We start from the raw sequence: 15000 nt of genomic DNA, 5'->3' as shown, positions 1-15000 counted from the left end.
GGAGTTGGCAGCGGCCAAGGACGGCGCTCATGATGGACACCCTGTCGCAGAAGGAAGGGGGAATGCAGGAGAGAGGTTAACTACTATGGGCAAAGGAGGCTCTGGAATTCAAAGACGTCTCCCCCTAGTGCAAAGGTTCTTAACCTGGGGTACATGTGTACCCCCACGGGGTACGAAACCTTAAACCTGGGGGGGGGGGGTACGAGACATGATAGCCCCAGTGCAATGATACTGTATATATACAATGAGAAACCAAAGTAAGGTTTGTATCACTATCCTTTTCGTATGTTTGCATTGTATTTGTATTGGAGGGGGGTACGAGAATTTTTTCTGAAATATCAAGGGGTACTAAGGGCACTGAAAAAGGTTAAGAACCACTTCCCTAGAGGCAGAAGACGCCCCCAGGAGGCAGAAGACGCTTTGAAATCCAACTTCGGAGAAGGTGGACCAATCCATGAGCCAAGCCTTCTATGTAATGGCAGGAAGGTTCTGCTTAAGTTAATGGTTGATGGGTTTAGGCTGCGTGGGTTACTACTTTATTTCGTGAAAGCTACATGCATCGCGTTTTACTTAACCAAATGAGATGATACATCTTGTAAAAAGCAAGCTTTAGCGTCTCTGGCGTTGTCTAAATCTCAACAACCTGGTCAAGATCAAGAATGGCTTGAGATGATGAGTCATATGTTATGTATTCAGTGTAACATCTGGGAAATGCAAAACTCCTTAAATCTAGGCCGTGGTAACAAGAGATCCTCACGTTTTAAAGATGGTTCTACAAATTGTACACGCGTTTCTATACACTACATCAAATAGCCTATGCCTTGACCTCAAATACCAAAATGTTTATTTGATATCCCCTCACTCTAACATCTTCAGACTACCACAATTATCGTGTGACAACTTTTTCATTGAAATCTTAGTAGAGCAAGGTGTGAAATAATTAAAGATTGAATGAAACATTAATTATTTCCTAACACAAGTATAGGTCTTAGTTCTGTAATGAACAAGTAAAATGAAAACCAAGAGGTAAAATTATAAGCTCTCTCGATAGTGCACACAAATGATGACTAACTTTGAATCAAAGTATCCATACGACCTTGAAAATAATGATCGCATTATGCATCTTCACTGCATCATTTCTCTTGTACAAATATCAGAAGTAAATTTAATATCAAGTACATATAGAAAAATTCCATTGGCATTCAAAAACCTACCACCTCATTGTTTTTCTTTAACACATGGATGCCTAAAAGTAGAACCATCTCTTACTGAGTCCTAAGGTGGATCCTCTTTAAAACCTGTTTAATTGCGGTCACCTCATCATCTTCGTTATATCAATTCAGAAGAAATACTTGCTCACTCTCATGCAATTATTCTACACTCGTCGTCAAACGTTCGGGTGCAACTGCGTTCCAGCCAGTAGGAACAAAATACGGATAACGCAATGGTTATTAGGTCATACGAGTATCCCAAAACTCGTACATACATATATACATACATACATGCACACATACATACATATATACGTACATACGAATATACATACATACATACATACATACATACATATATTCATACATACATACATACATCAATACATACATACGCACACACACACACACACACACACACACACACACACACACACACACACACACACGCACTCACACACACACACATATATATATATATACATATACATACATATATACATACATACATATATACATTCATACATAGATACATACGTACATACACACATACATACATACATATATACATACATACATTCCTACATAGATACATACGTACATACATACATACATACATACATACATACATTATATACGCACAATATAAAATATCAATTATTTGTTCCCACTGGCTTTATCGGCACTGCACCTGAACCGTAGACTCTGGGTGTGCGGTCGTCCAACAGCACACCCGTGCAAGCTCCGGTGTCATCCAACCTCAAAAAAAGTTGTTAAAGCCCCATTCACCACATGCAGAGGTTTAACCAAACCGAGCTCCACCTCGACTCCAACCCATGCGTCCCTTGAATGGCACTCTTGGCACCACTCGGCACTCACCTGGTTCGGAGGCCTCCATCCACATCCCGGTAGAGGGAGCCCGTCGCCACCTACGGGACACGGCGCGTCGAGTCCCGGGACTCCAACCTCGCCCTTGGGGCCTTGGTACCCGCGACGGCCTCTCCGGCCCTGTTTACCCTGACGGGTCGGGGTAGTCAACGGATCAACGGATAACGTTCAGGGACATGCACATGCCCTGACTAAAAACACACATGCGACACTGGATCGTGCTTGGTGAGGGCATGAGTGCAGACACACACACACATACGTGGCACGTACTCTAAGACGTATCGTTACAAAGGGCTACGGTGGGTCTAAAAAGGTACTTTATAACTGCTAATGTGAGGTTCGACTCCTAAACATTTCTAGAATCCAGTCGTCTATCGTGTCACGCTAGCCTTAGGGTCTCCCCTTGCCTGAATAAAATTGTGCTCCGTTGTTTCCATTGAAAATACGCTAAACGTCTTCTAAACTAAAGGTACGTTTTGCTCGGTGGATTTGTTAGCCTACCACAGCCAGTGGCGGTGATGCACATTGGTAAGTTCGGTTGAAATTATCAGTCACGTACTTTGTAGTTCGAAGCAAAACAGACCCATTCGAAAACAAAGAATTAGTGCTCTAGACTATCATTTGACATTCATCATTGAGCCATGATTGACCATCGATGGGCGATAACCTTAAAATGATTGATCTATAAAGGCTCTTCGTATAACCAGACCATTTTATTCAGCCGTGTGGGAAGACCCTGTGATCTAAAGATTTAACACAATGGTGTACAGATGAACTTTCCATGTGTGTAACACAAACGTGTAATAACTTTCTATGTGTGCAACACAAACGTGTAAATGTTACGTACAGTTGGTATAAGAAGTTCTTCGCCACTCTCAGATTTGCAATAGTGGTATACTACAACAAAGGAAAACAGCTGATTTTTGTTATGGACGAAAGAACAAAGTTATTTACATTTCTGCCCGAGACTTGTTTGTAAGCGACCTTCCATTGGTCTTTGAATCAAAACCCATTTGAGTATTAATGCATGTGAGCAACGTTGATGGCACTTGTTTTCATGAGCTTGCTCTTGCTAAAGCCACGCATGGGAGTGACCTCCAGCCTGAAAGAGGTCACCATGGATCAAGACCCACTTTAGACTTTATTCGGCTCCTTTATCCTGCACAAAACCCACCGTTTCGAAAGGGTGGCCCCATCTTTTCAAATCCCGTCCATGAATCTTTAAGGAAACGGCAGAATGTGTGTCTACCGGACATTCATCTAGCCTGCTGACTCCCAAGCCTTTTGGCAACTATGAAACCGTTTTTGTACTCACGTCAGACAACTTCATTCAGCTAAGGGACACGGGGAGGGGGTGGGGGTGACCCTAGAGAACGGGATAAACTGTAAGTCCCTAACACTTGTCACGTGCTGGCCAGGTTCGAGTCCTTGGCCGTACCACGTTTCAATTTCTGCATGTTGGCCTCCCCGAGTCGCTCTCGATGTTGATGGCTTAAAATTAAAGTGCATTGTAGTTGATAAAAATGTATATCTGTTCACTGGGACCCATTCAGGCTTGAATGATCTGTACTAATGCAAAACTTAAACTTTTATAAGTGATTGTACAGAGGAAGAGGGTGTGTGTGGAATGGGGAGCGGGGCTTTGTTAATGACCTTGAAGGTAATATACAACACCTTCACTCGTCTGAATAAAATCGCCTGGCGGCAACTAAAGGAAATGAACGAATCGAAGAAAGCAGGGAAGAAGTTAAGGGACGGTAAGTTTCTGGTAACAGAAACTAAAGCCTTCTCCACTTTCAATCTATTCTACACAAGGTGGCAATAGTTTTTTTTTTATTCTGGCTATCGCTAGGCTATTTTATTCATCTCCGTTCCATGGCAACCCCATCTTCCATTTTTACTATTTATTTATTTACTTTATCTATTTATCCATTTATCTATTTTCATATAGTTTCGTGGTACTTCGGTGGCATACGGAATTTTATCTTTATCCCGAGTTCATTCAACACTAGTTTATTTTCATTTTTCAAAACCCGTTATATAATTAGAAAATTATATTTAATACCGTATTATTATAGAACCAGCCAACTGGTCTGATGATCTAGCTACTACTTGTGAGTACTTGTGAAGATACAATCTAGTACGATAAGAAACTAGTTTAAGAAGACATAGTCTAGTATTAAATATCATCTGGTGCAATGAGTTCCTCTGAGGATCTAGGCAACTGTATTCTAATATTTGTGGAGATACAATCTAGCACGATTGGATACAATCTAGTATGTGATATTGGGTCTAATATAACTAAACTCACCGTCCCACTCACACGCAGTGGGAAGTGGAAAACCCCTTGTAAGGCAAATCCCTGTCACTTTCGGCAAGTCGCTGGGTTTAATACTGGATATATTTCGTGGGACATCACTCTGGGTGTCTTTATTCATGAGTACTGAACCAGTACCATGCATAGGCGTTATCTGTCTCGACTCTGTTCATCAGCGTGTCAGTACTGCTAGTTTTGTGCGAATTATGTGCGAATATGTATGAGCAATTAGATACTGGTAAGTGAAGTTTTGGAAACCAGTCCTTATGTCTCAAAAAATGTAATTTCTTGACATAATTTATTTACATTTTCTGGCTTAGCTGTGATATTATTATCTCTATTTTGAGAAACATTCAGCATTTAACTCCCCTCACTACCCAATGTAACCAATTTGGCAGATTAAGGTATTTTGTTCTGGCTATCTCATTTAGTGAATCAGAAGCTGGGAACAAATGGTGTAACTTAATGAAAATATTCTTTTGTCGCCGCCATGTTTTAGTCCCTTTTCTACAGCATATTGACTTGCTTTTCTTTATCCATGAGATTATCAGTTAATCTACTTTTTCCGAGCTAATACAAAACTGTTCTATTTAGCTGAAAGACCAACTTGGGCAAAAAGTCAACTGACAAAGACCCAAGTTGACACTCACGTAAACAAAACCGTCAGACATTAACTGGAACTGGAATCTGAGGAGGTCGCTGGAACAAAGAAACGGAGCGAGACCTTTCAGAGACTTTAAACTAAATTAATTCGAATCACTCAAGTCAATTAAGCCCTTAGCAAGCCAGCCCAGCACTCCTTCAAACCAACTCAGTTCACCTCTTCCATTGCAAAGGAAATTTATCTCTGCCAGGTTATTTCAGTCATCTTGATAAGGAAGGATCTGACTGAGTCCACAAGCCCTTGGATGTGAAGCCACTCCACCATAGTTTTTGACGTATTCGTGGTATAGATCTTCTCTGTGACTTTTGGGGGAAACTACGTATGTGTATGTGAATCTTCGAACGTCGGCCGTCATTATAACAAAGGAAGTTTAAAACGAAAGCCGAGGGATTTAATAGATAAAGGAAAAATCATGGCACATCTAAAATCTACCGTCAAGCGTTTAAGGTACGTTCCAACAGTTTTATTATACAACAACTAGGTTTAAGAGATTATGACTTTGCATAAAAATCTAGAGAAATGATGAATAAATCAAAGGGAGAAATGGGCAGAAGGCTTGCCTCTAAAGGCAAAGTAATGGCCACCAAGTAAGGTAAAGGTCTTGTAAAAATAAATAAGTACTATAGCTCAAAGGCAAGCCGGTAAATAGTGAATGCCACAACATTAAATCTAACACGCATGCGCACACCAAATTTCTACTTATCAGTGCAGGATATCAATCGTCTACGATCGACAGAAGCACAACTGGAAATCTACATAATTCAAAAAACACTTCATGACATTCACAGTAAAGACAATGACTACAGAAAAAAACAATAAAACATGTATAATAAAGAACAGATTATCAAATTTGTTTTAAGAGGTTGGTAGCACTGTCATATGTTGATGATTTATTATTTTTATTACTATTTCCTTTAAAGATAGAGCTTAGAATAAACAAAATCAAATCCTGTACAGCACAACATCGAAGGACTTACCGCTTCTCCCTTCTGCCCTTTCTCTCCTTTTGGACCCTGAGGAAACAGCAAGACTGTGTTAGTGACCAACCTATTTCCCTTAACCTTGCCCTCCCGCCCCTAAGTAATAATCATCCTCATCCTCCACAGCAAGACTGTGTTAGTGACCACCCTATTTCCCTTAACCTTGCCCTCCCGCCCGTAAGTAATAATCATCCTCATCCTACACTTCCCCCTTTCCTGCCCTTGTTAGTAATCATTAGTAATTACTTTCATCTTCCATAACGTCCTCCTACCGCAGTTGTTAGTAATTACCTTCATCTTCCACTCAGCCTTTCCACATCCCCGTTAATAATCAATTACTCTTTTTGTGTAATCCTCGGCAATTTGTAATTATTATTTCGAACTATGTGTTCTTGTCATTATCTGCACTTCATGTATATTGATTCTTTGCCAAATAAAGTCTATCTATCTATCTATCTATCTATCTATCATCTCCATTCCCCGACTCTATTATTGAACACCACCCTAATTCCCCTCTTCAGCCACCCTTTGACATTCGATATCGTTGTAACCAACTTCATCTCTTCCCTTAAACTCCCTGCTTTGGCTAGTCCTTTTCTTCATTGTCTACATCCTCCTAGTCCTCTTCTATTCTTTCCTTCTTTCTTTCTCGTTTTTCATTAACTTGAATTTTCTCACTGCCTTCTCTATTGTTCACCCCGACTTCATACCATTTCTAATAATCATTTCCCTTCCTCCCTTCGCATAGTTCGTAATTTATTGTTTCTGCCTCTTGCTCTCTCCCTCTCTATATCTCTACCTACTCGTTCTCTCTTCTCTTCTTTGGGAGGGAAAAAAATAACTTGGGCAGACATGGACAAACGAAAGACAACTTTTGATGAAATGCAGTACTCAAGTTGGAGGTTCGAAATCTATATGGAAGCATATTTTATACGACCATTACTACCCTACGGTTCTTCAGCGTCGTCTCCCCCATTCTCTCCCTCCTCTTGCCCTCTATGCTTTCTCCCCCACAACGATCTTCCATTTCCTTTGTGATGCATAAATCAACTTCCTTTCCTTCCTGTTCGTAATATCTTGATGATCTTCCTACCCTTATCATGCTCTATCTTTCTATTTTCCTCTATCTGCTTAAAATTCTTCTGCATCTAGCAAACCCATGCAGAATCTACACATCAAAACTAGACATATCAAATCACAATAAACAGCACCTATGTATATACTTACCTATTTACATCTCTCCCTCATATATACCAATACATACATAACAATTTACACACGTATATACATATGTGTACCATATATGTATACATACATATATTGTGTATATATATATATATATATATATATATAATATAATATATATATATATATATATACACATGGACACATTTACATACACATACATGAGTATGTACACACATATGTCAACATATACATATATACGTAAACATGTACACATATACATATACCAATATTCATACATACTTGTATGCTTTCTTGTGCACACATACGCACGGACCTACACATACACAAACGCGCAGAACCATACAACAATTAATTCATCTACAGATGTACAACAAGCTGAGGAAGATATGGAATATTTCTACAAGAGAAATATGAAATTAGATAGTCGTAGTTCATCTAATGAGAGAAATGTTCGACAAAGGATATCGCGTTCTTGGGCGAGGGCTTCATTGGGCAGTGCCGAAGAGGCGAGGCACCTCCGACAGTGACGTAATGTCGTGGGACTTCGTGGGACTTCGGAAGGTCTCCCAGACTATCTTTGGCCTCGAGGACCTGCCGAAGTCGGTGGGATACAACGAAAACGGAGATGGAGAACGATATTTTTTTATCTGTAGGTTTATCTACGGATGTGTGTGTGTGTGTGTGCGTGTGTGTGTAATGGATCTACTGAGTAGTGGAGACATTCTCAACTCTTTCTCGTGACCAGTTAAACACTTCAGCCTGGTAACGCATTACGTAAACGGCTTCATCTTCTCGTGAACGATAATATCGTGGCGTGATTTGCTTAATTCCTTCTGGCTAACGTAACAAGACATTATTCAGCTGGGAATCGAATCAAAAGCCTCGCTGAAACGAAATCCACGTTTTCCAGAGTATATTCCTCAATTGAACGAAACAGAATGGCGTAGGAAAAGAAAAACAAGAATGCCACAATGTCGACGGAGTTAAGAAAGTTAGCAGTGATGCACATTACATTAAGTCAGTAGTTGGTAAACCCCCCCCTCCCTCCCCTTCGGAGTAACAATGACACTTTTGAGCGACTCATGAAGATGTCCATCTACTCATATATATCTCCCTTATAAGGGAGATATGCGAACGAAAATGAAAATGAAAAATTGTAAATGGGGCAACGGGCTTAATTTGTCGTGTTAAATTAGAGTAACGAGCTCCCCTCCCCTCAAAAAAAAAAGAAGAAAAAATAATAATAATAATAATAAAATTGTGAAAGTACCATTGGTCTAGGACTCTAGATAGCCAGTGCTATAGATACAGCACGGGAGGTGATGTGTTTTATAATCAATGTAATTGAATTAAAAGAAGTTCGTAGTGGTAAGTAGTGTGTCAGCCGTGTTGGAGAGATTGAATGCGATTCTGGATGACAAAAAACAGGAATTGTGTAAAGAATGGGTATTTCCAGAATATTCTATTTCTAACTGACAAATCTAACAATTGCACAACATCTTACTTGGGGTTGGGATCTAACACATACATGCAAGCCATTATCTGAACGTTTATCTAAAATATATGGCGCTATTTTTCTATTACCTTTATATATATATATATATATATATTTCTTTATATTTCCCTGTTGTAAAGAATATCTTTATAGCCTGGTCAATGTAATTCTGCGTAAATTTATTAGATTTGTAAGTTACATCTTGCTTAAAAAAGAAAGAAAAAAGAAGAAGAAAAAAAAAAAAATCCAGGATAACCGATGTGAATTTTTTTCTTTAAATGAATCTATTATAGTGGTATGGTGACCTCGTGTGCATTTATTGTATACGATAGTTGTTTCCGCGTGAACATCAATCCTTTACTTCTTCATAGGACGAATTCGCCCTCTTTCAGGACTTAATCCTGGTTAACGTCAGACGGTTTTATTCAAATTAAGGGACACCTAAGGAGTGAGTAGTTATTTGTATCCGTTCCTGAAGAACTTTGATTCTGAAATAATGATAATAATGATAAGAAAACTTGCCGCTTGCTCCAATAAAAAAAATCAAGCCATCTTGTGACGTCACAAGTCAAAGGATTCATTACGTTGACGTCACCATATTTGTCCCTTTGATGGCTACGGCCAATTTGTAAATACTATTCTGTCTGCTACCAAACAATTCTATTCAGTTGTGGTAGGGTGGGGGTGGGGTTATCTCCAGCAGTCAAATTGAATAATATGTAGGTAAACATATAATTCCTTCTTATTGAAACCCTTTTGTTGATGTTGTTCAAACAAATACCACACTGGGTTTTTCATCCGAGAGACAGACAAAGAAGAACACATGATCTCCAAGGTCATGGTCCAATTTCAACTGAACAGCATCGCATAGTTCCTGCTATAACAACGTCTATACTTCACGACGGGGTGATATAGACGTGGTAACTGTGAAGATGATGTCACAGAAGAGAATGTTGTTTCTGCTGTGATGTGTGATATACCTTGGCGATAGTTTAACCCATGAAAATGTGATAAGTTATGCTTCTTTATGAATATATTTTTTTTTCTGCGAAAAGGGTGTCTTGTTATGGCTGGTTTTGTATACAGTATCAAATTGCGCAAGCTATTTTGGAAAAGACGTTCATTATTTTATGCGTTTCATTACGCTAAAGTTAATTTCATAACGCTCTAAGGAAATAATAGTAATAATCTATATTACCGTAGCAAGGGCTCCTTAACCACTACTCTTTAGCACTACCCATAGAAGCCCATACACGAACCAACGCACTTCCACTTCCCAAGTTTATATAAGCAAATAGTGCAAAAAAAAAAAAAAAAAAAAAAAAAAAAATCACAAAACCACGTGATCCAATAAATTGCTGATAACCACAAAGGAAACCGAAAAAAAGAAACTGTAATTCCCAAGCGCTTTCGTGATATTTCACCGTATTCCTCTGAAGATGTGAAATATCACGAAAGCGCTTGGGAGTTTAAGGAGGTGCCAAGATGAGAGGGAGGGAGGAGGATGGAGGGGAGTGGAATATATAGGAAATGGAATGGGTGGGAGTGGCTTCTATGCCTTTTTTTCTTTTTGGCTACCACCCGTATAAGGGGGAGAAAGCCTTTGGTATATGTATGTATGTATGTATGTATGTATGTATGTATGCTTGGGAATTATTATTTCTTTTCTGGTTTCTTTGTGGTTATCAGCAATAAGCAAATAGTGTTAAGCAGGGTATTTTAGAAATTATCAGAAGATTTTGTTTAGATTTATGTGAAAAATAAAAAAATAAAAAAGAGAGAAATTGTGGAGTTAGTACCTGGATACCGGGAATTCCGTCGGTTCCCTAGAAGTACAACAGAAGACCAAATACATTAGGAAACAGTTTTACAGTGCTACATGTGTGTTCTGAGGAGTAAGGCTTGGATGGTTAATTAGGCTCATTTATGTAGTTTAGGGACGGGTCTTTAAGCTGCAGGTAACTGGGTGAAGCTAGGTTGAAATTATCAGAAGCATTAGGTTAGGTCAAAAGGGTTTTAGGATTTTACTATGATATGTTGATAAATGATGAGTTATGTTCGGTCACTTTTGTTGTGGACATTCTATTCTATCATATTAAAAAGTTTCCATGACAGAAAAAATCATAAAGTAATGTTAAAACCATTTTTATAGTTGAAATTTCCACGAAAAATAGTATCACCATTACATAACGATGTATGGATTTTAAATAGCTTAAGTTCGCATACATACAATGTTAAGTACTACAGAGGTCCTAAGTCGAGATGAAAACTACAGTTTTGCCAAGTTGACGTGAATCTCACTCCTGTCCTTGTGCTCGAATCATATCAACTAACCACAAATACAGTAAAATCACAAATATCCGGAAAATAATGATAAGGAATGCTCAAGTAAGCGGACCAATCGAGTCAAGCAAAACAAACCACAAAAATTTACGAAAAAAAAGACGAAAAAACACGGACAAATGCAATTTCAAATACCTGTAGATGAACATTATGAATTATGAATATAAATACAATTGTAATTTGTAGTTTACCAACGAAGAGACAAATGTTTTTACAACAGGTATGCGTATCCGTATATGAATTGCTATTGCGTATGCGTAGTGGTCCCGTCCGGCAACACGATTTGCTCCCTCTTCACCTTCCATAATAGCGGGTTGCTTGTAATTCGTTTTGTCGCGTTTAGCAAGGAGGGGATGTGCAAACCCGCTCAGCAACGCGATCACTTGCCGTACTGTATATAAGAGACCAGCGATAAGCTGATGGGCTGCATTTACATTGGTGGTCAGTACCATTAGTTTGTAAATCCGCATTATATTATCTTATTTACCACATAATATTATTTTGGTATTAATGAACAGACATATATTTCTTTTTAATGACAGTTGCAATTCTCAAAAGTACAATGAAATAGAATATAAATTCTTACTGCATATATTCAGCAGTATCGTTTACTGTGATCAACTCCGTTTATTTATATTCTTATGCATTATGAATTCTTATAAGAGTACTATGTGTATGAAAAAAAAAAATTCTCCAAACTGTTTTAGGTCTTCAGCGATCCGGAGTGTTGAGATTTTACTGTAATTGGTGATTATTCGTGAAAGCCGCTTGGGCTAGTAATCCCTATATCTACGAATACATTTTCACTGAAAATGTCGGGGAAATATTCGAGAACTGAGCTGCATCCTTTATTTCGTTTTCAGAGTATACTACCTGTTGAGCTTGGCAACTAGACGCATTTATAAGGATAAAGCTACAGAGAATACGCAACTATTCATATAGAAAAAAAAAAATCATTGGGGATTCGATAACGCCGTCGCGATGGAAGTGCTGGTGATGGTGCATAGCCTGCTCGTATACAGTATATGTGGTGTTTATTTGCATTTAAGAAACTTGACTTTTATCTATCATATTTTCTTGCAATTATTTTTTGTCTAAAATCGATGACACCATCCACACTGTGTTGTACTTATTAGGAATTTGTAAGTCACCAGCAGTTTCTGCGCAGCTGGGGGAAAATAAATAAACGGACATTATTTGAAAGTTATCGTGCATCGAGTTCTATGATCATTGGGATATGACGTCATGGGTTACATGGTGATTTTCTTGAAATAAAAGGTCTTAGTCATCTGAACGGACTTGGAAAAAAAGACGAGTTCTGGAATAAAACTGTACTTGGCTTTTAAACTGTGGTGGATGAAAGAACGAGAGTTTGGAAGTGTGGTTTCGACATTCAGCAAAATTCTTCTTCAGAGAGTCTCGCCTTTTGCTGTTATATGAGAGCTCTAGCAAAAACCGAGAAAATGGTTTTCACACTTGGTGTTTCTAACAGATTTGTGCTCTTTGTAATTCATCAACTTTCATGCAGAAGAGTCACGGACTAGCTACATAGTCAGAGAAATCAAATCAACAAAACTATGGTAATTGCATGATACTGCGAGATAGTTTTTGCTGTCATGGAAACATTCATATTTAGGTTAACATTCACGATGACCTTAAATGTTAATGGAATACATTTATCCATAACTCACCATTTATCGTTTAAAAACTTAATCAAAACTCTATACAAAAATGGAAGTTAGTATGTCAAATAACGTGGGATTAGAATATCAAAATTAGTATGAAAAAATAGCCAAATTAAAGTACAATTCTAAAAGCATGGTCTCAAAGAAGAATTAAATTTATAAGTGACTAGTGAAACAAAACAAAAGCAAAATCACATTATCCACTTCAAAACGAGCACAAAATGAACGACTTACATTTTCTGGACATCATTTTTCCAATCATGAGCGATTTTTTATCTATTTATTTTTTTTTCATTTTTAAATGAATCACATGTGTCACAAACCTCTTATCATCAAGGTGCATGCTGCATCGGCCCAAGAGAATCTTGCCATCAAACTGTCGACATATCGTACACTTGCATTACATGCAGTTTTACTGTACCATTGATAATATGGAGATAATCACCTTGCTTGAGGCCAGTTTGGTAGTCATAGTGGGTATCTGCATAGTTCCACATATCTCTTAACATTGTTGCATTGATACCTCTACATGACTGCACAAGTGCAGCATATACATGTACAAGAATGTATAATATATATTGGCTCCGTGGAACTGTATTATTGCCCTTAATTGGGCATAGGGATAAGTATATGTGCACGTGTATGTCATTCATATATAGGTATATACGTTACCTTAACAGAGAGTAGTTCAGGAGGAAAGGTCAGTATTCTATAAGGTGATAATACCCCTCACTGTGATGAGAAAGATATTTGTACGGTTGGTAACCCGTTACCGAGATGGAGATTTGTGGGCTTGCCGTAGGTATTAATGTGACCAGTAATGAAAATTACGAGTATTGTCGCTTCCTACACAGATGAAATTAGCTTGAACAACATTAATTCATTCCAGACCGGGTGCTGCTTTTCCTTCTTCCTGAAGGATTATATAAGCAGTGGCGAATTTAGACTTTATGAGGCACTAAACTCTAGAGGCCTCTGGTTAAAAGATTATAATAGAGGATGCAGTATCACAAAAGTGCGCACCAAAACAGGACCTTAAATCGCCATGAAATATTTCTCTTTTTCACTTGAAATATAATAGAATCCAATCTGATTAAAGATACATTTGTCAACAAATTAAATCTAAGTTAAAGAATGTAAAAACTTGATTTTGTTAAAAATGTGGTGACCCAAAAACAAACGTTGCCGCGAACGGCATAAGTTAACCACGACAGACTCCCTCATAAACTTTTCCTGTTCCCATCATCCATGGCCTCCCACTTTGTATATATATACTCATGTTTGTATCGTCATTGTATGTACCCTGAGGATGTCTAAATAGACGAAAGCGCTCGGTCATCATTTTATTATTTTCCTTGTTGGTTTTTCTGCATATTTACATACACACACACACACACACACACACACACACACACACACACACACACACACACACACACACACAACACACACACACACAACACATATTATATATATATATATATATATATTTATATGTATATATTATATATATATATACATACATTGGATCATACCAGTAACAATTACAAGAAGTAACCAGATCAAAATATTTTTTATCTCAATGACCATTTGTAATTAGATATATGATCTCGCATTGTTTTCTCCTTTACAACCGGCATCATCATCTTTCAAAACACAGACCATTCCTCCTTAACGACTGTCCTGCATTGAATTTATATATAATATATTTATATATATGATGACTGTGTAATGTGTGTGTTTGTGTGTATGTTCATATATGAAGGACATATTCTCCTTCATATATATTGAAGCATTGTGAATATAACTATTCATACCACACAAAAGGTGTTTTCCGAGTTGTCACACGAGCAAGCGACCTGCTGTTAGAACGATAATTAAATGTACTATATGTCAATGGGACTTCTTTTCGAGACAAGAAAAGGGAGGGACATCATGGGACTGAAAAACAAACTTAATAAGGACGAGGAGAGGGAACGAGGGTGCCTTGGTATGGGAGTTGTTGGAGTGAGAGTGGAGGGGAATTGAGAGGGATTTGAGTAGAAGTTGAAGTGGAGGGATTGTACATGGAAAAGTGGGCTGTGAGGGGAAAAGGGGCGTGGTTGATGAAACACGACGATTTGACCGAATGCAACATAAAGTGCAGGACAACATACCAAACAGAACGGTCGTCATGCTCAGGGAAATGAAGTACGATACAGTTTTGGC

The 15000-nt window shown here is 38.2% G+C and overlaps 1 protein-coding gene across 1 annotated transcript in view; it reads right to left on the bottom strand.

Annotated features, from left to right (window-relative positions):
- The window catches only part of LOC143022024 (uncharacterized), a 100288-nt gene that overhangs the window by 1512 nt on the left and 83776 nt on the right, over positions 1-15000 (bottom strand). Inside the window, exons 24-27 of the mRNA XM_076179959.1 lie at positions 10564-10590; positions 6058-6093; positions 2091-2228; positions 1-41 (exon numbers count right to left, since the gene is read on the bottom strand). The exon at positions 1-41 is cut by the window's left edge and continues 120 nt beyond it. Of these exons, the coding sequence (XP_076036074.1) occupies positions 1-41; positions 2091-2228; positions 6058-6093; positions 10564-10590 (242 nt within the window). The remainder of the gene's footprint in view (positions 42-2090; positions 2229-6057; positions 6094-10563; positions 10591-15000) is intronic.

The sequence above is a fragment of the Oratosquilla oratoria genome, chromosome 43, assembly GCF_046742065.1.
Source record: "Oratosquilla oratoria isolate Oo_2021 chromosome 43, ASM4674206v1, whole genome shotgun sequence".
In the NCBI taxonomy this organism is placed as follows: domain Eukaryota; kingdom Metazoa; phylum Arthropoda; class Malacostraca; order Stomatopoda; family Squillidae; genus Oratosquilla; species Oratosquilla oratoria.
The sequence above is the reverse complement of the archived record's forward strand: the minus strand, read 5'-3'. Positions and strand labels throughout refer to the sequence as shown.